At 50.2% G+C, this 23,490-nt stretch overlaps 2 protein-coding genes across 3 annotated transcripts in view; both read left to right on the plus strand.

The window, feature by feature from the left end:
- Positions 1-7,698, plus strand: part of WLS (Wnt ligand secretion mediator) — a gene marked incomplete at its 3' end in the record, with an annotated part of 31,692 nt that extends 23,994 nt beyond the window's left edge. For both annotated transcript variants that reach the window (XM_080622934.1, XM_080622935.1), the window contains 9 exons: positions 620-781; positions 2,110-2,246; positions 2,620-2,788; positions 2,971-3,068; positions 3,178-3,241; positions 3,956-4,099; positions 5,678-5,761; positions 6,843-6,996; positions 7,589-7,698. In XM_080622934.1, coding sequence (XP_080479060.1) covers positions 620-781; positions 2,110-2,246; positions 2,620-2,788; positions 2,971-3,068; positions 3,178-3,241; positions 3,956-4,099; positions 5,678-5,761; positions 6,843-6,996; positions 7,589-7,698 — 1,122 coding nt within the window. The remainder of the gene's footprint in view (positions 1-619; positions 782-2,109; positions 2,247-2,619; positions 2,789-2,970; positions 3,069-3,177; positions 3,242-3,955; positions 4,100-5,677; positions 5,762-6,842; positions 6,997-7,588) is intronic.
- Positions 7,699-17,299: 9,601 nt separating this feature from the next.
- On the plus strand, positions 17,300-17,896 carry DIRAS3 (DIRAS family GTPase 3; the record flags this gene model as incomplete). The annotated part of the gene is made up of 1 exon (XM_080623022.1): positions 17,300-17,896. The coding sequence occupies one exon, from the start codon at positions 17,300-17,302 to the stop codon at positions 17,894-17,896; it is 597 nt and encodes a 198-aa protein (XP_080479148.1).
- Between the last annotated feature and the right edge of the window lie 5,594 nt (positions 17,897-23,490).

Genomic DNA, 23,490 nt, shown 5'->3' on the forward strand with positions numbered 1-23,490 from the left:
GCAGCCAGCACAGCCAGATGAGAAGAGCATCTTGTTTAAATCCAGATGTTTCTCTCTGTGCTGCAGACTGTAATTCCAGTGCTTAAATTAATGTGGCGTCTCTTTCCCAGGCCATGGTTTTCTGCTCTGTGTCTTCTCCCATTTCACAGTCCCTTTCAGTAACTCACTTCCATCTCCAGTGACACCTGTACCCTCCCATACAGCCACACCTATGCAGTGAATACATCTGAGGTACAGAGGAGCACTGCTAGTAAAACAGGATTTAAACTCCACATCAAGATATGTGTGAGGGAGCTGCATCTTTTGTTCGGGCTTAAGTGGCGCTTGCTGAGGAAGGAAGCTTGGATCCCAACGTAGTCTTTCATCTTGAGAGGTTCCTTTGACTTTAGGAGTATTCAAGAGCCTGGAAGGTGAACCTGCTGTTGACTCTGACCCAAACCAACAAAACCCTTGAAGAATGTCCCCAAGCCACTGTCTGTCACAGGCTCTCCCCAGGAAGGCTGGAATTGGCAAACAGGTCTCAGTGCTAGCAGTGGTCCCAGTGTTAGCGTTTTGCAGACCCTTCCCATGGAGGGAGCCCATCCAAGGCTGACCACAGCATTCTGTGCCATTTCTCTAGACCCTGGAGTCTGAGGGCCGTCACTATGACTGTGACTTCCTGCCCTTCATGGAGATCGGCAGCGTGGCTCACAAGTACTACCTGCTCAACATCCGCCTGCCCGTCAACGAGAGGAAGGGCATTAACGTGGGCATCGGGGAGATCAAGGACATCCGCCTCGTGGTAAGTGACTGACCTGCTTCTGTCCGTGCTGTCTGCCTGGGGGCTCCTCTGATCCACAGCAAGGTCCTGCTCTTCATCATGGGTAGCTCCTGCCTGCAGATGTGGCCTCTCTCCTTCCCAAGGGATGCCCTCATTGACTGCCGTCTTCTGAGAAGCCCTCCCCAAGCCTGGAGCAGGGTCACCCTCCTGCACTGCCTTGGGATCACCTCCATGGCTCCAAGAGCTCCCCTGTGTCCTCTCCTCGCCACCACAGTCTGGCTCGAGTGATGAGTCCTCCATCTGATTAAGCCCTGCCTCTTATGGATTGGAGCTCAGGAGGAACAGGCCAGCAGGGTTCAGAGGGGACCTGGTCTCTCTTGGAGTTGGCTATGGCCATGCAGATGTTTGAGTTGGCTGTTAGCTATCCCTGCTCCTGCCCTCCCTTATGGCTGGTGCTTTTCCCAGCTGGAAAACCTCCCACCACCATCCTTCTCAGCAGGATCAGTGAGCTGTGGTGACTGCAGACAGAGGTGGGAGGGATGTGTGTCTGGAGAAATGCATTCATTTGGCTGATGCTCTTCCCACTGGTGGTGACTTGGCTTCATGAGTATCTTGTTACTTGTCTGAGAGCAATTCTGCCAGCTGTCTCCATGCTGTGTCAGTGTCCCCCTCCCAAGTGCTTTGCACCTCGAGGTGGAAGTTGTGTCTTGATATTAGTTTTCAGGACTTCTGAAGTCTGTTCAGACACCTTGGGTGCTAAATAGGAACCTGCTCCCTTTCTTGTGTTGGATAAACCATGTCCTTCAAAGAGCAGCTGCATCTTGACAGGCTGAGAAAGTTGGGGCTGTTCAGCCTGGAGAAGAGAAGCTGCGTGGAGATCTCAGAGCAGCTTCCAGTGTCTGAAGGGGGCTACAAGGATGCTGGAGAGGGACTCTTCATCAGGGACTGCAGTGATAGAACAAGGGGTGATGGGATTAACCTGCCAGAGGGGAGATTGAGATGAGCTCTTAGGCACAAGCTCTTCCCTGTGAGGTTGCTGAGGCGCTGGCACAGGGTGCCCAGAGAAGCTGTGGCTGCCCCATCCCTGGCAGTGTTCAAGGCCAGGTTGGACACAGGGGCTTGGAGCAAGCTGCTCTAGTGGAAGGTGTCCCTGCCCGTGGCAGGGGTTGGAACTGGATGAGCTTTAAGCTCCCTTCCAACACAAACCAGGCTGGGATTCTGTGATCTACATGTACTTACATGTACTACTGCCTACATGCCTCTCCTGTCAGATCCCCTAAGGAGAAGCACGGAGTAATGATGCTAAACCTTTTATAGCCGTTGCATTCCACCCTGGTTTTTTTCCTTAGGGCATCCATCAGAATGGAGGCTTTACAAAAGTGTGGTTTGCCATGAAGACCTTCCTCACACCCAGCATTTTAATCATCATGGTCTGGTACTGGAGACGGATCACACTGATGACACGTGCTCCTGTCCTGCTGGAGAAGTGAGTTGGGGCTTGTGCATTGGCTACGGTGACCCTCAAGTAAGAGCACCCTGACCAAGGTGGTTGTTGCTCCCAGAATCCATGTGTGGAGAGACAGGAATGGTCTCTTCCCTGTCCCCTCCCTCCACCCAGGCTCACTGGGAGCATGAGACCTCGATAGCTTCTCCTCTTGCCCATTAAACCCACAGGGAATGAGGAGCTGCATTTGTCCAAGCTGCTCACAGGGGCTCAGTTCTGCAGGGTTTGCTGGCAGGAGGTGACACTGCCCAGCAGTGCTGGGTGTTCTTGTGTTGCTCCTCATGCACAGCTTTGGCTGCTGGGGCTCTGTCCTCTCCTTGCAAGCTAGAAAGAGACTCTGTTTCTGCCCCTCCAGGGTCATCTTTGCTCTGGGAATTTCCATGACATTCATTAACATCCCTGTGGAGTGGTTTTCCATTGGATTTGACTGGACTTGGATGTTGCTCTTTGGAGACATTCGACAAGGCATTTTCTATGCCATGCTCCTGTCTTTTTGGATCATCTTCTGTGGGGAGCACATGATGGTGGGTACCACACAGAAGGGAAGGTGGATTCCAGCCCTTACTGCAGTGATACCCTGCAACTCCTTTGTGCTTGCTGAGTGTTGCAAACAACGCTGTGGGTTTGACAGCAGGAGAGAGGCCTTCAGCCTAACTTGCTTCTTCTTTTTCTCCTCCTCCTTCCCACTTTTTGACCCTCTGATCAGGACCAGAATGAGCGGAATCGTCTCTCAGGGTACTGGAAGCAGGTTGGACCCATAGCTGTTGGCTCCTTCTGCCTCTTCATCTTTGACATGTGTGAGAGGTAGGTGCCCACTGCGAGCTGAGGCTTCTGGCCACCTCCTGCAGCAGGGACCAGCAGGTTAAGCTTATTGGCTTCTGTGACAGCTCAATGATTTCTCTCCTCTTTGCAGGGGAGTGCAGCTGAAGAACCCCTTCTACAGCATCTGGACCACTGAAGTTGGCACAGAGCTGGCTGTATCCTTCACCGCAGCTCAGGGCAGGCTTGGTCTGTGTTGGTGGGAGAGGGGAAGGGTGTGGGAAAACCTCCTCCTTCTGGCATTCCAGGGGGAGCTTGGGCACTGCAGGGGATGCTGGTGTCATTTGGAAGAAGCAGCCCTGGCAGGTTTGGTACCCCCAGGGACTGGTGCTGTGCTTGAGGAAGTCACTGCAGAACTGAACCTCTCCAAGATGTCTGAGATTTGCAGGGAAGCATGGGGAATTTAGGTCCTGAGGCTCATCACAATAACACCAGCATCCATGATACTTTATCCCCCAGCCTCGACAGCATCTGCTTTGAGGACCTCTGCTGCCATTATTCAGGCAGGCATTGCTGAGGCATTTCCATGCATTGCTCTTCCAGATCCTACTGAAAGGGCTTCTTATTGCTGCCATTACTTTTGATCCCTGGGCTGAGATAAGCTGATGGGATCAGTTCCCCTTCCACAGCACCCATCCCTCTTGCAGGAGCCTCGCTGGAGCTTGTTGGCTGGGTGGCAACAGCTTCCCAAATCTCCTTGGCAGTGTCACCCAGGCAGTGTTTGGTGTGTCTGGGGTCACAGAGCCCCTGCTGCCCCCCAAGCTCATCCACTAAAAGTTCAATTCTGACCTTTGGGATGATACTAAAAGAAGAGAATGTTTCTGTTCTCCCTGTTCAGCTCATACCATGTTCCCTTGACTCACACTGCCCAGATGGCCTTTATTATAGTCGCGGGAATCTGCCTGTGTCTCTATTTCCTCTTCCTGTGTTTTATGGTCTTCCAAGTGTTCAGGAACATCAGTGGGAAGCAGTCAAGCCTCCCAGCCATGAGCAAAGCTCGCCGCCTTCATTACGAGGTAACGGTCCTCCTTGCTGCACAGATTCTTTACTTTATAAATGCATTTTTGACCCTAAAGTCTAATACTGAGACATTCCCTATCCATACAGTCCTGAACTGGGAGATCTGATCTTCACCAGCTTTCTTCTGCTCAAATCCCCTAAATGCCTCTTGGTTTGACTGGTGTGAAGTTTCTTCTTTATTCGGGTCTTTATTCCCAGTGGAATACTTTAACCTGTTAGGAGGGTATGTAAGCTCCCTCTCCTTTTCTGTCAGTACTTGCCACCTCCCAGCATACTGAACAGTGCTGGAGAACACAAGTAAATTGCCCAAATGGCCATTGAAATCACTATAGGTTGTAAGCACATCAGGTCCTCACACCTCATTTCTCCTGTAATATTAATGACTGTATTTAATGGAAAGTATTGCTAAGACCACCCTGTTTTCTAGGATGTGAATTAGTATTTTTGGGGTTGTCTTGTCCCAGCCAAGTTGCAGGAGGGAAACTGTCCTGCTAGGATCAAACTGTGACACGTTCAGCCTACTATCCCTGCTTTTAGCCCATGATTTTGTATGTTGTTTCTGCCCTAGCTATCTTTAACTGCTGCAAAACACAAGGAGCACACTGTAGCGCTTAAGCTGAGAGTGCTTGTTGTTTCCATGGGTGATAAATATCGACACACTAACATTGCTCTCTTAACTAATGGTCACTTCTGATATAAACAAGTCTGTTATCACCCATCAGGAACGCACATAAAAGATAGGAAGTTGGAATTAAGAGAACTTCAAGCAGAAATTAAGCATCTTTCCCTTTAGTACAGGACTTAGCTCGTATTGTGGAGCTGCTGGGGCTGTGCTCTGTGTACAGACAGCATGAATCTGATCTGGAAGAGTTAAACTAATAGTCATTTGTTGTTGCAGTGTGGCTCAGTAACTATGCAGACACTGACATTTCCAGCAGAATTCCAGAAACAGGTTAAAAAAACAGCTCACGTGCAAAGACAAAGCAAAAAGAGCTTGTGAGTAAAAATGTAAAGGTAGTGGGAGCAAGAGCAATCTGCAGTCACATTCCCAAGCGAGTGATCTTGAGCCTTAGCTTATCCTTCAGCCCATGTTCTTCTCTAATAGCCAGTGTAGTTTTGACAGGTGTTGGGAATTGCTGCAGTTCCCTCCCAGACAGATGTGGAGGTGAAACACTGACTCGTCTTCCTGAGCCAGGCAGGCTCTCCACAGATGTCTGTCCTACAGAGGCTGTGAGCTGCCTCCTAGGGAGAACCCTTGGCTTGGGCTGACCTGCCTCCTCATCCACGTGAGCTCCTGGTAAATCAGTCACAAAGGCAAATGTAATGGAAAGGCAGAGCTGTCCAGACACGCACGCCCGGGAGCATCCGGCAGGAATGCAGACGTGTGGGGAGCGGAGAATATGACCCCGGCACAGAGGAGTGGGTGGAGGTTGTTTTGCTTTGGGGTTTCGTGGGTTGGACCCTTTTTTTTTTTCTTTGCCTGTATTTTAATGCTTGTCTCTTGTATGTGCTAAAACCCAAACTGGGTGTTGTTGAGTCTGTTAATGTGACCAGTGACATTTCTCTCCACACAGGGGCTGATTTTTAGGTTCAAGTTCCTGATGCTCATCACCCTGGCGTGCGCAGCAATGACCGTCATCTTCTTCATCGTGAGCCAGGTGAGTGATAAAACTGCTTCTTCTAAGTACACCAGCCTCCAGTTCCATAGCCACTAACAACTCACTTGCTGATCAGACAAGATCTGCCTGTTACCAGCAGGTTTGATAACAACTTGCTGTTTAAGAAGCTGTTTTCACTTACTTGAAGCACTGCCATAAAATTGCTCAGCCTGAAGCCTTCACAAAGGCCCCTGGCTCACGGGAAGGGTTGGGCTGCACTGTTTGAAATATCAGCCAACAGGGTTTAAGTCATTTCTGAGAACTCAGCAAGAGTGAAAAATGTTCTGTTCACATTGAAAGGACCTGGTGGCTTTGTATGGCCACAGAGAAATAACAGAGTTCAGTCTTCCCCGGGGGGACTCTGCAACCCTGCTGTTCTCAGCAGTATCTGGACCTGTTTATTCTGAGCCCCGAGGCCATCTCCGTACAAATGAGTTTGTATCACTACTGAAGTGAATCTGATGGTTTACTCCAAGTGACTTTTCAGATTGTATCTGTTTCAAAGATGTCATTTTGGAGAGAGGCTTTTGACAAGGGCCTGTAGGGACAGGACAAGCACCTCGCCACCCTCCCAGGGAAGAACTTCTGCCTAAGAGCTCATCTCAGTCTCCTCTCTGGCAGGTTAAAGCCATTCCCCTTGGCCTGTCACTAACCTAACCTAGTTTAAGCTCATTTAGCTTTTGTCTTTCCCCCTTATGTCTGTTTCTTTACCAGAAGGCAAACATTTCAGTGTGAACAGTCTGTACATCTTCAAGTAACATTAATAGTGATGACACTTCCTTAAACCTTGACAAATCTCCGCATGTCTGAGGCTGGTGCTGTCAGCCCAGGCCTCTCTGTGAGCCAGAAGCAACAAGGCAGCATTCAGCACGTGAGCTCTTTGCATTATTCAGCCTAGTTTTCCTTCTATAAAAGCTCTATTTATGGAAGTGTAATGTTTTCAGGTGTAACGAGGTTGTCTCCTAGGTACTACCCTTTAGGTGGCAAACCTTGGCGTGAAGTTCATGCTTTAGGGGATCGCTTCTGTCTTTGTGCAGACTTTGGCCTTACTGACCAGCCCATGTCTGCTTTCTCCCTGCAGGTGACTGAAGGCCACTGGAAGTGGGGGGACATCACGATACAAGTGAACAGTGCCTTCTTCACCGGCATCTATGGGATGTGGAACCTCTACGTGTTTGCCCTCATGTTCCTGTACGCGCCATCGCACAAGAACTACGGTGAAGACCAGTCCAATGGTAAATGTCTTTAAGATCTGAAGGCTGTCATGGCAACAAAGTGATATAATGTGGGTGATACCTTTTGAGTATTTTACTTTTTGGTCAAAGCGCACATTCCATATTTTAAAATGCTATGCAAATAATAGTTTGGTTTTCCTAGAAGACATTTTAGTTAATCATAGAATTCCAGACTGGTTTGTGTTGGAAGGGGCCTTAAAGCTCATCCAGTTCCACCCCTTGCCACGGGCAGGGACCCCTTCCACTGGAGCAGCTTGCTCCAAGCCCCTGTGTCCAACCTGGCCTTGAACACTGCCAGGGATGGGGCAGCCACAGCTTCTCTGGGCACCCTGTGCCAGCGCCTCAGCACCCTCACAGGGAAGAGCTTCTGCCTAAGAGCTCATCTCAGTCTCCCCTCTGGCAGGTTAAAACCATTCCCCCTTGTCCTGGGGGAATGGCTTCTTTCTAACAGGAAGGCATTTATAGGAACATTGCACAGTCCCTAACTCAAGTAGCTCCCGAAAGCCTGGTGGGAATAAAATGGATCCTTTGCTTTCTAATTCCCAAGTATTTCATTGTGAGATGGGGCTAACAGAATCACTTTGTTTCTCAGGTGACCTGGGTGTGAACAGCGGGGAAGAGCTCCAGCTCACCACCACCATCACCCATGTGGACGGGCCCACGGAGGTTTACAAGCTGGCTCGGAAGGAGGCTCAGGAGTAACACTGAGGTGGCCTCATCGGGACCCAGACTGGGGTGGAGAGCAGAAGACAGCACAAGGCCTGTGGCAGGAGTTCTCTCTGACCTGCCTTGCTCCTCGAGCACCCCGTGCCTCGTGTGTTTCAGAGACTGTGACACCGAGCAGAGCATTTGTAAACTCTTTTTAACCTGGTGTAGTCATTTCTGGGGGGAGGGATATGTCCACTGCGTTACACTCCAGCACGTAAAAACTGGACAGAAAAGCATTAAGGTTGCAAAGTCGCCTGTTCAGATGTAGGGAAGGGGCAGAGCTGATGTTGGGCAGTTGTTGTTTGGCTGTTGTGTGCCTGTCATAAAGGTGGTGCTGGGAGCTCAGGCAGGGAGCATGGATTTGGTACTTGGAGCATCTTCTTGTGTGTAACTTCAACAAGGTGTTGGTTGGGGGGAACTAAAGCTTCATTGTAAGAACATTCAATTCTACCATCTATAATTGTATTGAACCTCGTTTGAGGTCTTTAGTACAGCCTTGCAGCAAACCCCTGTCACTTGAGTGAAGCAGAGCAGGGAAAAGGAGTAGCCTGTGTGTAATACATAAGATTCTAGTAGAAGCAGCAGCATGCTTTCTCAGTAGGTTTTACAGCTGTTGGTTAAATATAGGGCGGTGTAAAAACTGGATGCTTGAGCTGAGTTGCAGGAGAAAGGAGGGCTCCTGTTCTGAGTTCCCAGGGGTACTGCTCCCGCAGCCTGTTCTCAGCCCCTTTTGGTTTCCCTTGCTTTCATTGTCTTTTTGTTGTGGCTCATTCATTCTTATGTGCTTACATGCCATGGAGAGAAGAGAAAGGCCACGGAGGGACAGTGTGTCCTCAGCTCCTGTGCCTCTGAGCCCCTGCTTGCACTGCTGGCATGGAGCATGCCATCCATGCCAGCAGAGCTGGATTCTTCCAGGGATTATTGGACTGATGTGGATATCTGGTTTTTCAGAGCAGAATCAGGCAATGAGGTCGCTCACCCCTGTGCTGTACCTGGGCAGGTCTGGCTGTGACACTGCAGTAGGTCAGGGGAGTGGGGACTGAGCTGGGCTGGAGGCTTCAACTGGTCCGTGCTGGGGACCAGCTAAGAGGAGTGTTAATGGTGTGTGAGGGAACTAGTGTGGCCAGAAGGGTCTGTGCTGCTCTGGGCACACATTCCAGCACGTGGAGGATCCAGAGGCCCTCAACAGCTGATCCTAGTAAACATCTGTATTAACTGCCAGTAGCGTGTAACTGCTAGTAACGTGTAACTCACCCTCCTGGTTTTGTCCCTAAAAGATAAGCATCTGCTGCTGCTATCTGTTGGTGAAGGGTCAGAAATGAGGGAAAGAAGGGAGGCTTCCAAAGCCACAAACAGTCATTGCAAGTACCAGTCCTGGAAAAAGGGACATATTGTTCTCAGATTCTTAAAACTTCTGAAGTTGCACATCCATTGTCAGAGTATTAAGGCTGCAAAATGGAAATATAATTGGGAAATACAAGAAATGAGATGATTTATGAAACCTTAATCCATCTCTAGTAGATCTCAATGTGTGCATCACGATGTCCAGTTAAAGCCCATGTGTGCTGGCCCTGCTGTCACATTGGGGTTTGTGAGTGAGGGCTCTGGGCAGGAGCTGAGGCTGTGCAGGGAGGGCTCTGCTTTGCACTGGGAGGTGCTGATTCATCCCAATTCCCACCCCAGCAAACAGCTCATGCTCAGTGATGCTGGTCCCTGCCTGCCCTGCGCACCCATCCCACTGTCTGCGTGGGGCTGCTGCTGCTACATTCAGCTCTGACCGTTGCTGCCACCATGTCAAGCATGTTAGTAACCAAATACAACACCAGCTTTCCCTGCCTTTTGCTTTCCCTTCCCATTTTTCTGGAGATGAGTCAGTACTTCAGCTGGGGTGAGTGAGGTGTTCAGATAATTCATAGAGTCCTGGAATGGTCTGGGTTGGAAGGAACCTTAAAGTTCATCCAGTCCCAACCCCAACCAGTGCTTCAGCACCCTCACAGGGAAGAGCTTCTGCCTAAGAGCTCGTCTCAATCTCTCCTCTGGCAGGTTAAAGCCATTCCCCTTGGCCTGTCCCTACAGGCCCTTGCCCCAAGCCCCTCTCCAGGTTTCCTGGAGCCTCTTTAGGCACTGGAGCTGCTCTAAGGTCTCAGCAGCACCTCAGGCAGGATGTGGGGTCAGGGCTGAGGAACATTGAACCCATCACTCTGGGTGAAGTCCCTCATGTGCTGCTGTGTCTGTGCACATGGAGTCACTGTAGCACAGAAAAAGTGCCAAGAACTACTTCAGGAAGTTAACTTTGGGTGATTTTGGGGTACTTGAACTGGAACATTAATAAGTTTTTATAAGCTTGGGCTGTTTTTCTTTAAAGTGAGCTGACAGTGCCCCTATACTGAAAGGAAATGCAGTTTAACAGAAATAAAAGGAGGGGGCACACTGACTGTACATGGAATAAGTGCTGCGACCACAGCTTCAACACGATAGCAAAATGTAACCTGTGAGCAACTTACCCACAGAAAGTAAGCCCTGGGAGGTCCAAGGATTGAATCATAGAATGGCTTGGGTTGGAAAGGACTTTAAGATCTTGTTCCAACCCCCACCAAGGAACAAGCAACGTTCCTACTTGCAGTAGTTGAAGTACAAAGTGAACTGAATCAACACACATCACCCTGTCCTTGACTTTGCAACTTTAACGTCCTTTTTTACGTTGGGTTCTTATGTGATATTTATGTTGTTCCCATAGACGTGTCCGTGGTTTGTTTCACAGCTTAGGGTAGCACTGTGTTTTGTAAGGGCTCCTCACAATGAGGGAGCTGCAGCTTTCAAACCAAATCGTGTGTCACACACTAACAATCTGTTTATGGGGGGGGGTGTATGTGTGTGTGTTGGGGGGGGTTTTTTACTTCCTAATTCCTCAGCCCTACTTGTATGTCTCACAAATAGTCCCTGGCTCTTATTAAAATCTATTCCTTTTTTTTGTTAGGTCAAGTTCAGTTTTTACAGAAAGCTTCAAGCAGCCTGGAAAACGTGTAGTTTTGTTAATTTAAATAAAATATATACATCGTGGAGCTGTGGTGGGCCCGGGTCCCTGCCAGGGGCTGCTCTGCTGTGACCTGGCTTGCTTTTGTTCGGGCTGTCACTTCAGGAAGCTGCAGGTCACACAACTTGGTGCTGGGGAAAACAGTTGAGCTGCTTGGACGGTTTTTGTCCCAAAGCATTATCACCCTCTGGCAGGTTCAAGCCATTCCCCTTGGCCTGTCCCTACAGGCCCTTGTCCCAAGCCCCTCTCCAGCTTTCCTGCAGCCCCTTTAGGCACTGGAGCTGCTCTAAGGTCTCCCCTTCAGGAGCCTTCTCTTCTCCAGGCTGCCCCAGCCCAGCTCTCTCAGCCTCTCTTATTTCCCTTCATGCTCCATGCCCTGCACTTGCTGTCCCTGTTTGCCAGCCCTGGAGCTGTTGCATCTTTGCTGTGAACTTTGCATGTTGCTTTTACCCCTCTGCAATGCCAGTTTGGGCATCCTCCATCTGCTGCTGTATTCTTTGGAGCCTGCTCTCCCCCACCTTCTTTTTCTATCTATAATCTAGGAGGCGAAAAGAGGAAAAAGGTTTCCCAGACTTTGCACTTAAGGAGTAATGGAAAATATGATGTCAACAGATTAATATCAACAGCTTGAAGATCCCATTGCAATAGGGTCTGCCTTAGCAGGGGAAAGGGAACTGGATGGCTGTGTCTCAGGCAGAGCCCATGGCTCCCTCTCTGCACCCTGTGTTGGCTACAGCTTCTGTGCCTCAGCAAGGCACCGGCGCTGCTCGGAGCCAAGCCAGAGGCGGAACCGCTCAGTCGGGACCTAATGAATTTCAAAAGGGCAGGTTTATGACTTGTAAATAAGTGTAAAACCACCGCCACCTCCACGCGGCTCCCCCGGCTCGCTGTGCACTGAGGCTCCTGCCGGCTGGGGCACAGCCGTACCCTGGCAGGTCTCTGCTGCCCTCTGCCGCCGCCACAACGCGGCTCTCGGAAGCTTTAATAACAAATCCCTTACCTCCAGAAATGTGGGAATTGGCGGATGTTGAAGTTCCCGTTACCTCTAAGGTGATGCTCGGGGTCCAGTCGGTCTCAGGAGCTTCGTGCTTCTGTGCCACTGGGCAGGGACATGGTGAGGAGTGGGGTAAACTACCCGAGAGTCTAGAAGGCTGCCTGGTGTTGCTATGGGCACCCAAATCAGAAGGGAAACGATAGATTTCTGTGGGTGAGCTGGGGACCTTAAAAAAGGTCAGGAAATGGTCTTTGGTTGGAACAGTTTAACTGTTGGGTTTTGCTCTTAAATGTTTTCTGTGTCTTCTTCAAAGCCTGGGACTGCAGTCCTGGCTCCAAAGCTGGTTTGTGGCTAAAGAGCTGAGCGAGGAGCTGCAGAGATTCCAATGCAGGGATGGATCTGACCCTTGTTACTCAGCTTCAAAACGGAAGAAACAACTTGTGACTGGGTGAGTTTGTGTCCCAGCAGCGACCTGAACCTCTCATAGCATCACAGAATGGGCTGGGTTGGAAAGAACCTTAAAGACCATCCAGTTCCAACCCCCCAGAGCTGGATCAGGGCTGCAGGGGGGGTCTCCCCAGAGCACAGCAGAGGGGCAGGATCCCCTCCCTGAGCTGCTGCTCACGCTCTGGGGGTGCAGACCAGCACACGCAGGGGTTCTGGGCTGAAGCAGGATCATGGGGAGCTTCTCCTCACCCAACACCCCCAGGTGCTTCTCCTCAGGGTTAATAGTTGTATCCTTAAAAACATCCTATCCTTTGGCTGTTTCATTATCTCAAGTCAAGGGAAGTTTATATCCAGGATGAGATACTTGTGTGTTCTTCTGTTTTTCCATCCTCGTTTTGTAGAGCTTAAATCCCTCTCGGGTTTCCAGAGGAAGGGCGCCCTTTCAGGTACAGAGGAGCTTGCTCATGAGATGGATGTCCTGCCTCTAAAATAGATAAGCCACTGTGGACCATTTCCTAATCAACATTTTACAGGCGGAACAGCTCTCCCAAGTCTTGGCATTGCTGGGAAGAGCCACCCCTTCTGATAAGCACCACTGACACATCCTCTGGTTTAATACTAATTTATGTAATTCCAGAGGAAAATCCCTTTTCTGCCTCCAGCTGCTGTGTCACACCTCTCCACAGTGACATTCAAAGCAATCTTAAGAAGGCGGCTGTACTGGTTGTGAATATCAAGTGTCTCCCACAAGAGAAGGAAAGCTTCGGTGAGCTCCAAAGGGAAAGCAATGGAAATGGAGCAGAGGGAGGACAAAGCAGGATGGATGCCCTGCTCCCACGTCACTGGGACATTCTCCAGCAAGACCATGAGGGCCTTTGGGAGCTGGTAGTGCTGTGCTATGCCTCAGCGATGGCCAAAGATTGGACAGCTAAAGCAAGGCTCTCCCTGTATCCCACAAGCTGACCTGCATGATTTCAGTCATGTGGCTCCAGGATGAAGTTAAGACCCTGCAGCCTCCCTCCTCTCCAAAGGAAGCCGATGAAGTTTGGTGGGGTGTCCCCTATGCTTGCTAAGCAATGGGAAAGGGGGATTTACTACCCTTAATGTGGATAGAAAAGCAGTGAGGAGCACTGCCTGGGCTGGGTAACCCGGGAAAGCTCTTGTGCAATCCCTGCGAGTCCCAAGGGATTCCTGGCATAACAGAAACAATCCCCGGCAAAGTCACTACAGCAGAGAGACCTGATTATCTTCACCCATCCCTTCTGCTGTCCTGCACCACCGCACAGCTCCAGGGGCTCCTCAGGCAGTTCTGGGGGGTAGCAGCAGCAGCTCCCCAGGCAAAGCAGCAGCCGGTGCCTCTCACCCCTGCTCCCTCTGGGCTCTGCTTTACAAAGGGGCTCTCACAAACAGCCCATTTCCAGTGAAAGCTTCCATTTAACATTTCTCTGGTTGCTGCCAGCTGCATCCCAAGCAGACTCTGCCCAAGAGCAGGGTACTGAGCCAGCACCTTTAAGCTGTATCCCTCCTCGGTCAGTCCCTAAGTGGTACTGCACAGGGCAAGTCTTTCCATCCTTTCTCCAGGGAGGCTGGAGACCTTCCCACTCTTTTGCCTCTGCCAAGTTGACTCACAGCTCCTTTCCTACTGTTCTTACTGGAGGAGAGTCACGAATCCTTCCCAGAACAGGCGCCTGTTGGCTTTTCTTATCACATTACTTATCAAACAAATACCTCTTACAAAGAGCTGCCTTCAGGCTCGGTTCTGTGCGAGGCAGGACATAGCTGAGCCTTGCTCAGCTGCCTCCTGTGGGCAAAACACAGCCACTGGGATGGGAGAGACCTGCCAAAATGGGTGAGATCCCTAACTGGGCTCAGATGGACAGTAACTGAGGCATGGTAACCCACCCAAAACCATGGAGAGCTTGGAAAATGTCTGAATACGGGCTATCTGCCTTTGAGCACACATGGCTAGCTGAGATAGGAAGAGTTAGCATTTCATTATGGTTAATAAATACCTCATAAACACCAGAAGTGATGGGGTTTAAATCAGTCCTGGAAATCCCCAGGAACTGCAAGATTCAGGCAAAGCAAATGACGAGCAGGTTATGCGGCTTGCTGTGAGCAAGTCCTCCTGCCTGGAGAGAGAACCATCACAACAGCCCCATGAGGGACAGGAATTGTTTTCCAGCAAAGGGAAGGTGAGAGGTGATTAAATCTTGTGAGCTAACAGCAGCAGATGGAGTAGGTGCGACCTGGTGCCTGTTACAGACAGTGGCTTGTGGGTTTGCCAGCATTTAAAAACCACAGCAAAGGTGGGTGAAAAAGGGCAACTGTTCCAGATGGACATGAGCATTGCCTGGGTTAAAAAGGGAGGAAACTCGTAATTTCCCCAAATACATCCCTGCAGGAGCCCAAATGTACAGAGCACTTTCACTGCCAAATAAACAGGGGAAGTTCAGACTGGATCTAAGGAAGAAATTCTTTACTGAGAGGGTGGTGAGGCACTGGAATGGGTTGCCCAGGGAGGTTGTGAATGCTCCATCCCTGGCAGTGTTCAAGGCCAGGTTGGATGAGGCCTTGGGTGACCTGGTTTAGTGTGAGGTGTCCCTGTCCATGGCAGGGGGGTTGGAACTGGATGATCTTAAGGTCCTTTCCAACCCTATTCTATGATTCTATGTAGTTATGCATGAGTCCTGATCCAGCTCTGGGGCAGCAGCACAAGAGGGACATGGAGCTGTTGGAGCGAGGGCAGAGGAGGCCATGGAGATGCTGCGAGGGCTGGAGCAGCTCTGCTCTGGAGCCAGGCTGAGAGAGCTGGGCTGGGGCAGCCTGGAGAAGAGAAGGCTCCTGAAGGGGAGACCTGAGAGCAGCTCCAGTGCCTAAAGGGGCTGCAGGAAAGCTGGAGAGGGGCTTGGGACAAGGGCCTGTAGGGCCAGGCCAAGGGGAATGGCTTTAACCTGCCCGAGGGGAGACTGAGATGAGCTCTTAGGCAGAAGCTCTTCCCTGTGAGGGTGCTGAGGCGCTGGCCCAGGGTGCCCAGAGAAGCTGTGGCTGCCCCATCCCTGGCAGTGCTCAAGGCCAGGTTGGACACAGGGGCTTGGAGCAAGCTGCTCCAGTGGAAGGGGTCCCTGCCCGTGGCAGGGGTTGGAGCTGAAGGAGCTTTAAGGTCCCTTCCAACACAAACCAGGCTGGGATTCTGTGACTGCAGCTTCCCCAGCGCCTGCCTGGGGACCATCCCCTCTCCCCTGAGGCAGCGCAGCTCCACGCTGACACCTCCCTGACGCCTGCCCAGTGCCCTGCGTCTCCCTGCAGGCGTCCACACGGGAAGCTGTGCTCCTATGCCCAAGGTTATACTCGGAGAGAAAAAACCCATTCCAGATTAAAACCGGGAATTCTCATCCAGGCAACGCACCCCCTCCCGGTTAGTCAGCCACTGGGATGGCTTCAATCGTCAGGATAGGAGGTGTTGCTGTTACAGGCTGAAGACTGGGTCTATCCTCAGAGAATCAACAACAAATTGTGCCTGTCCGCTTGACAACCAGAATCACACAAAGATTAGGGTTGGAAAGCACCTTAAGACCACGTAGTTGAACCTCTGCTCCAGACGTTGCACCTCAGCCAGCAGCCGGGGAGGAGAGCGGACCCCTGCCAGCCAAGGCAGGCGAGCGCTGCTTTAACACGGCCAATCGGTGTGCACATCAACCGAGCCGGGTGGAGGTCGCTGTGCTGCCTCTCGGGGTGCGGGCGGTGGCCCTGCAGCCGCGGGTTGGGGTCTGAGAGCGGCCACCCTCAGCCCGGGGGTCGGCTTTAGCTCCCTCATGGGGGCCGGCGGCCATTTTGGGCTCGGGCAAAGGGGCTGCGCTGGGCCGCGTCCCACCGCGGGGCCGTGAGGAAGCAGCCGGGCGTGGGGCGCCCTCTCCCGCCCGCCGTGGCGGTGGCAGGGAAGGGGCCTGAGGCGGGCCGGGAGCTGAGGGCGGCCGGAGCGGCTCTGCGGGCCCCGGACGTGGTGGTGGTGTGGCGGGGGGCCAGGGCTGCCTCCTGTGTGGCAGCGGGTTAACGTGCGAGGATCGGCCGTCTTGGAGGGTGTTTAGAGTGGAGAAGCGGACGGGGCTTGGAGCAAGCGGCTCTAGTGGAAGGTGTCCGTGCCCGTGGGAGGGGTTGGAGCTGGATGAGCTTTAAAGTCCCTTCCAACCCAAACCAGGCTGGAATTCTGTGAAAAATACTACTTGTGAATGTGAAATACAACTCCTTTTTGTTTGCCAGCATGAGGGAGCCAAACCAAAGCGGTGGAGCTTAGCGCGAAGGGCTTGGTGGCTTCTCTGAGGGAGGGCGTACATCAGGTCTACCGTGCTGCTTTGGGCGGCGGTGGGACGCGGCCCCTCGCTTGGAGTGCTGGAGCAAAACCCGCTATAAATGCCAGCCATTGGGTAGTGGGAGTAACCCGGCAGGGCCTGGGCGTCTGCGGTGTGAACGGCAGCGGCCCCGGGGCCGAGGAGGAGAAGAAGCAGCGATGAGGAGGAGGCGGGCTCGGGGCCGCCCATCCCCGCCCATCCCCGCAGCGGCGGGGCCCCGGCCGCGAGCGGCGCGGTTCCCGCTGATGGGAGGCGAGTGCGGTCCCGTTTCGCCGAACGCTGGAGCCGATGGCTACAGGTGAGTTCATTTTCACCTCTCATAACGTTGTGTGCATGGGGTGTACGGCTGGGGAGGGATGGCAGCGGGTTATTTACATTAAATGACAAAAGGATGGGAGGGGAGTGACTTATTGGATTGCTCATTTCAATAACATAGTGTAAAACTGCCCCATCCCTGGTGGTGTTCAAGGCCAGGTTGGACACAGGGGCTTGGAGCAAGCTGCTCCAGTGGAAGGGGTCCCTGCCCGTGGCAGGGGTTGGAACTGGATGAGCTTTAAGGTCCCTTCAATCTAAACCAGTCTGGGATTCTGTGAAATTACGAGACTGGTATTAATGATTTCTTTTTCTTTCTCTCCCCCTGCACATCTTTCTCTTTTCCCCTATCCCATCTCCACCTCTCTATAAAGGCCACCTCTGTATAAAGGGGTGTAAACTCGAAGAACTCGGGCTTTTCCAGGTAAAGCCTTCACTTGTATTGGCAGCGCAGCAAACATGCCTGAACAAAGCAACGATTACAGGGTGGTTGTGTTTGGAGCAGCAGGGGTTGGCAAAAGCTCCCTGGTCCTTCGCTTTGTAAGGGGAACCTTCAGGGAAATCTATGTCCCCACAATTGAAGACACGTACCGGCAGGTCATCAGCTGCGACAAGAGCATCTGCACCCTTCAGATCACAGACACCACGGGAAGCCATCAGTTCCCTGCCATGCAGAGGCTGTCTATATCCAAAGGGCATGCTTTCATCTTGGTGTACTCTGTCACCAGCAGGCAGTCCATGGAAGATCTCCAGCCCATCTTTGAGCAGATCTGTCAGATTAAGGGGGACATCCAAAAAATCCCCATAATGCTGGTGGGGAACAAAAGTGATGAGACCCAGAGGGAGCTGGATGCTAGCGAGGGGCAAGCATTAGCCAGCAAGTGGAAGTGCTCCTTTATGGAGACATCAGCCAAAATGAACTACAACGTGCAGGAGCTCTTCCAGGAGCTCTTGAATCTGGAGAAGAGGAGAACTATCAGTCTCCAGGTGGATGGAAAGAAGTCCAAGCAGCAGAAGAAGAAAGATAAACTGCAAGGCAAGTGCTCTGTTATGTGACTGACTTTGGCTGGACAAAGCTGGAGCATGGACTCCCACAGAAAATGCATTTCTGCTGGAGGTTTCAGACAAATCCATGCCTTACGAGGCTATTGGTTTTCTGTCGGATCTCCACTGGATTATTTTATGTGTTGGTTTTAAAAGGGATGGCTTTCTGCATGTTTATTTTTTTAAAACAATAAATGTTCAGTGCTAGCAGTTACATGTGACTGGAAGTTTGTAATGCAAGAAGTGTATAGAAGAATGTCAGCCAGAAACAAACATCTCTGCTCCTGTGAGTACGTGCTAGGTTTCAGTGTTTCAGCCTGTTAGCTCAAAAGAAATCATATCTATAATGTGTATACTTCAGAAATTGCTTTCAGGAATCCATCTTTATCAAAGCCAAGCATTTGCACTGCAAATGAATGTGGATGTGGCTCCAGATGCTTGTACTTTTGGCAGACAGACTGGCTTGCCTACCAAAGACTCAGTTTTCCATGTAAGAAGTTCACATCTCCCATGTGCTGTGTGATTCCTGAGCCTGCTTCAGTTCCAAGAGTGACTACAGCTACACTTGCATGTGATCAGGCTGTTTGCTTTCTCACCCCCCTTGCTCTGATCTCCCTGCTCACTGAGGCAGGGGCTTCCATGTGCTCTGGCTCCAAATCCAGGGGTGATTCTTCACATCCTTAGGCAAGAGCTGCCTCCATGAAGGTGATTGGGTTGTTGTGAGTAGCAGCCAATGTAGTAGCTGCTTATAGTGGCAATTCATCTTTCTCAACTGGCAGTCTGGTTTTGCACATGGCTGAAGCTGCTTTTGCAGTCTTCCTGAGGTTCTCTTGGATATTTATGTCCCCACCCTCTCTTATTTCATCCAAGTTACCCACGTTTTAGTTGAGGTTTAATACAGATTCAGGTAACCCTGCTCTGGGAAGAAACATCTATACCTGGAAGCTGCATGTTTAAAGCAAACTCCTCTCAGATGGAAACTTTTAGCAGTCACTTCCCACAAATAAAAGGTCTGGAAATATGGGCTTTGTCTCTTGTCTCCCTCCTCCCACTTTTCTTTGTTTTGGCTGTTCTTAACAAGAGACAAGCATGATGAGCCTCATCTGCAGTGCATGGTTGAGAAAGATTTCAAGTGCAGGTACTTGCTCTGAACCTGTGCTGTAGATCTACTTTGTGTGTGTATTGCTCTGAGCAGAAGGTTGTAAGGACTTCAGAACTGCGCTCTAGATGTGATTTTTACACAGCAGCGTAGTTTTGATGTAAGAGACATGGAAGAGAGGAATTGCTTCTTTTTATAGCACTTTTGTAGTGGAATGATTTTATTGTTAAAGAAAATATGGAGCAGGAGATGCTGGAAAGTACATACCCTTTCTTAGTTTGAAAGCATTAGTGTCTATTAATAACTAAGTGCTGGGGTTGTGTGTGAGATGCTTGAGAAGGGTCTTTTCAGCCATTATTTGCTCATGTGTTTCAGACTAACACATAGAGCCATGAAGCTTGTCTCCATGTTGGTATCTCACATATTGAACAACTCTTATAATCCATGCTGGCTCCTCATACTCCGTTGACTCCTATGACTGTTTGTGAGTGGGTTTGGTCTCCTTGGGCTGTTCCTACCCAACCATGAGGGCCCAATTGGCTCTGTGTGTGCTGGAGGAGTTTGCCTCAGGTACAGCTCTCGTGCTGTTTGGTTCCACAGGACATCTCACTTTTCATTGTTTCAGAAACTCAAGTTCTGCATGAGTGTTTGGTGCTCAGATGTTATGCTTGCCAAAGTAAAGATGCCCATTTGCTACACTGATACAAAGGCTTTACACCTGATGTTATTGGAGATGATATCCCACAAGCTTCCAGTGCTGGACCTGTGGTGCTGACTGGTACAGTCCTCTGTGCCACTGCTGTGTGTAACCTTCCCTTCTGTTGTGGTCAGGGGTGAGTCAAGCTGAAGGGCAGCTGTAGAAGCATCCGTAAGGGCTTTGCTTGAAAAGAACTCTCGCTTTTTGCTGTCTAACTTTGTGTATGGATCTTGATCTCTTTGTTCTTTCACATCCACACACGCAATGCTTCTCTACAGGTTGTTTTTAGCATCTCACAATTGTTATGGCAAAGACTATTTCAGTTCCAGTCTTTGAAACCCCTATAAGGCATTTTATATTTAAGCCTTCTTGAAATGTCATGAGACCTACTAATGTCTCTACAACTCCCACTGCCTTCACAGAGATGCCTGTGCAAAGGCAGGGCAGCCTGTATCTGTAATTATTCACACAGACAAGGTGTTCTGTAACATCTCGTCATCACTGCGGTGTTTTCCTTGGATGTGATGTGGAGATCACTGAGGATTGGGGCTTGGCAGAGTGCAGGGAACAACTATTACAGACAAAACTTAACCTGCCAGAGGGGAGACTGAGCTGAGCTCTTAGGCAGAAGCTCTTCCCTGTGAGGGTGCTGAGGCGCTGGCACAGGGTGCCCAGAGAAGCTGTGGCTGCCCCATCCCTGGCAGTGTTCAAGGCCAGGTTGGACACAGGGGCTTGGAGCAAGCTGCTCTAGTGGAAGGTGTCCCTGCCCGTGGCAGGGGTTGGAGCTGGATGAGCTTTAAGGTCCCTTCCAACACAAACCAGGCTGGGATTCTGTGAAATTGGGCTCAGAGCTGCCTGTGCCCTAGAAAATCACAGGCAGATCCCCCAGGCTGCCTGTGGTGCCTGTGAGAGGAGGTCCCGCAGGCTCAGTTGGGTGATGAGGATGTTGGGCTGGGGATGCTGGAGGGCTGCTGGTGCAGGATGGTGGTTGTCCCAGCCTGGGAGCAAGCGATGCCTGGTGTGGCTGCCTTTCATGCTGTGTAAATAACCTATGTTTGGGGTGTGCTCCATCACTTGTATTGTAAATTAGATCTGTAGTAAGAAATAAATTGTCTAATTTGTTTCCATATAAGCTGAGCTGTCTGATTTTTGTGTGTAATCTCTTCTAAGGAGATCTAAATCACTGGGCAGTATCTTCACAGCCTTCCAGGGAGCTATGTGGAGAACAGCTATAGCTAGAGTGAAAAATACCATATTGCTTGGAATGCTCCCTAATCACTACAGAACAGTGACCACATTCCACTTGGAAATGAATGGCACTTCTTAAACCTGGTACTGGGACCTGCCTCCTCCTCACCTGGATCTGGTGAGTTTGGAACAGGCACTGGCATCATTCCTCTTGTGCTCTTACAACCAGCAGTCTTTAATAACATTGTTATTCCAGAAGGATGGTGTAGCTATAGAATTGCACCCCTTGGACTCACTGGGGAATAGCTGAAGATCCATTGTTTCTGGGGAGTGATGGGTAAGTTTTGGCTAAAGCAATAGTGAAGTATGTGCCTCTTGCAGATGGTGTTTGAGGAGTTTATTGCACACATGCTGAAGTTTTATTTCTCCTGGAGGAGCACTTTGAATTAAAGGAATGATTTTAAGGATTAGTACTTTGTAGTGTGAGGAGTCTATGTTGGAAGTAAATGCTTTAGCCTTGTTTAAGTGCAGTTTGATAAAGTGAATAGATCTATGTGGGGTGGTTTTGAATCAGAAAATACTCCAGTGAAAGGCACTTGGGTAAAATCAGTCCTCTGCAGTAACAAGCAGCTCTGCAGTCTGGTCGAGCTGGCTCTTGTGTTACATGACAGGCTTGGTCCTGAGCTGCAGTTTGCCAAAGGCATGCTTCTTCATGAGGCAGCAACAGCATGGTTTTTATGGAGCTATTTATGCATCCTGTATACTCCTCAGCTTGGAGACATCCTTGACACCCTGTTCATATGTGGCATGCAGAATGGTAACTCGCTAGTTCGCAACTTATATTGCTTGTCTCTGTCTTCCTCCCCTTCATTCAATCCCAGAACTCGCTGGTTTTCTGCAATGTTCTTCACAGGTTCAGATGTGATGAGACGGGGTCACAGAAGACACTGATGCAACTTGTTGAGTTGCCTTTGGTGCCTCCAAGACATCTTCCCAGATCATGAGGTGAACACAGTTGACTACAAATTCTCTGTGCAACATCCTGAGTGAACTGAGAGATGTGTTAGTAGCTGGGTGACGGCTGAGGCACTTCAGACGCACTTACCCTCTCAGGACTTAGTGAGGACCAGCAGTTCCTAGCTTTGACCAGCTAGGTAGGTATTCCCAGCAGTAATGTAACCCTGTCATGCAGTTTCTCCACCAAGCAACATGGACCGAGAGGAGCATTAACTCAGATTTTCCTTAGATCTGTGTTTCAGCATCTCAAGCTTGCTTTAAAGCCTGGCTCAAATTTTGCTCTTAAAAACCAGTTCCTTGCTTCCTGCTATTGTAGAGCTCTTAAATAATGCTTGGAAACAGCATTGCAGTGCATTTCTGAGAACTTGATCAGCAGTATTCAGTCTAGAAGGTGTCAAATTGTCTTTTAATGGACAAAGATAATGGCACTGTGAGCCTTCTGTCTCTGCTAGAGAAAAAATACTACAGCACTGTTCATTTAAAGCTGTTCCAAGGTTTCATCTCTGCAGCCCAGAAATTCAAACATTCCTCAATTAGCACTATTTATTATTTCCACACAGCACTCATCGACTGGCGGGAGGCAGCTTCCTTCCTGGCTCTGGCCAACCAAATCAGTGTCAGGAGAAAATACCAGGGAGGAGAATCACAAACAGCAGTTCTGCCACTTGGAAGAGAGGGATGTGTGCAGTAGCTGCAGTGTCCACCCACAGATGTATTTTAAAAACAAGCAGACAGAATACTGCTCTATTCTAATTCCTCTTCCCAGAGCAAAGCAGGCACATGATTAATGTAACAGCTCTGAATAATAAGCAATAGCTCTTGATATGCATGGTCTGTAGCTACAAGGTACTCGGCGCACTCTACAAGAGTGAAAGCACATCTTAATCATCAACTGCCATCATCTACGGTTTCTGTGGCGTAAATTAAGTACATCAAAAGCATCCAAGAGCTAATGAAAATGCTAAAGGCGGCTCAACGCTAATGGCAGCAGAGCAGTCTCCCAGTTAATGGATATTGCTGCATGTTAGGCTGGCACTGCTGCCCCTAATTGTTTCCTTTTGCCCTCCCCTTTGAGCAGACATCTAATAATGGGAAAGGACAGGAAGAGCGGAGAAAGGATGGAGAGACCCAGTGCCAGCACTGCCTTGGCTTGATTGCTTCTCTTCTGCAAGAGGTCACAGTGTCCCATGGTCCTAGGTCCCAGTATAGCCTTGCTGGCACGACTGGGCACAGCAGCAGGCATGGGATCTGCCTTGATCTGCTTCATCTGGTCTGATTTCATAGAACCATTCATAACCATAGAATCATAAAGTGGTTTGTGTTGGAAGGGACCTTAAAGCTCATCCAGTTCCAACCCCATCCAACTTCATCTAGTTCTCAGCACAAGCTGCCGAGAAGCAATGGGCCATGGTGGTCCCCCCATGCACATCCTTTCTTCCAGCTAAGGACTGAGGGGCAACAGGAGGGTTGCAGAGCACTGGGGGATGGTTGGTTTGGAAGGCTCTGGTTCCATGCTAAACCAGGAAAACACAATCTCCCTTTCATTTTCAGGCTTGCTGGAAACCTGAAAAGAACAAAGAGCAGCAAATCAAGGCCAGGTTGGAT

The sequence above is a fragment of the Psittacula echo genome (genome assembly GCF_963264785.1).
Source record: "Psittacula echo genome assembly, chromosome: 7".
NCBI classification, from domain to species: domain Eukaryota; kingdom Metazoa; phylum Chordata; class Aves; order Psittaciformes; family Psittacidae; genus Psittacula; species Psittacula echo.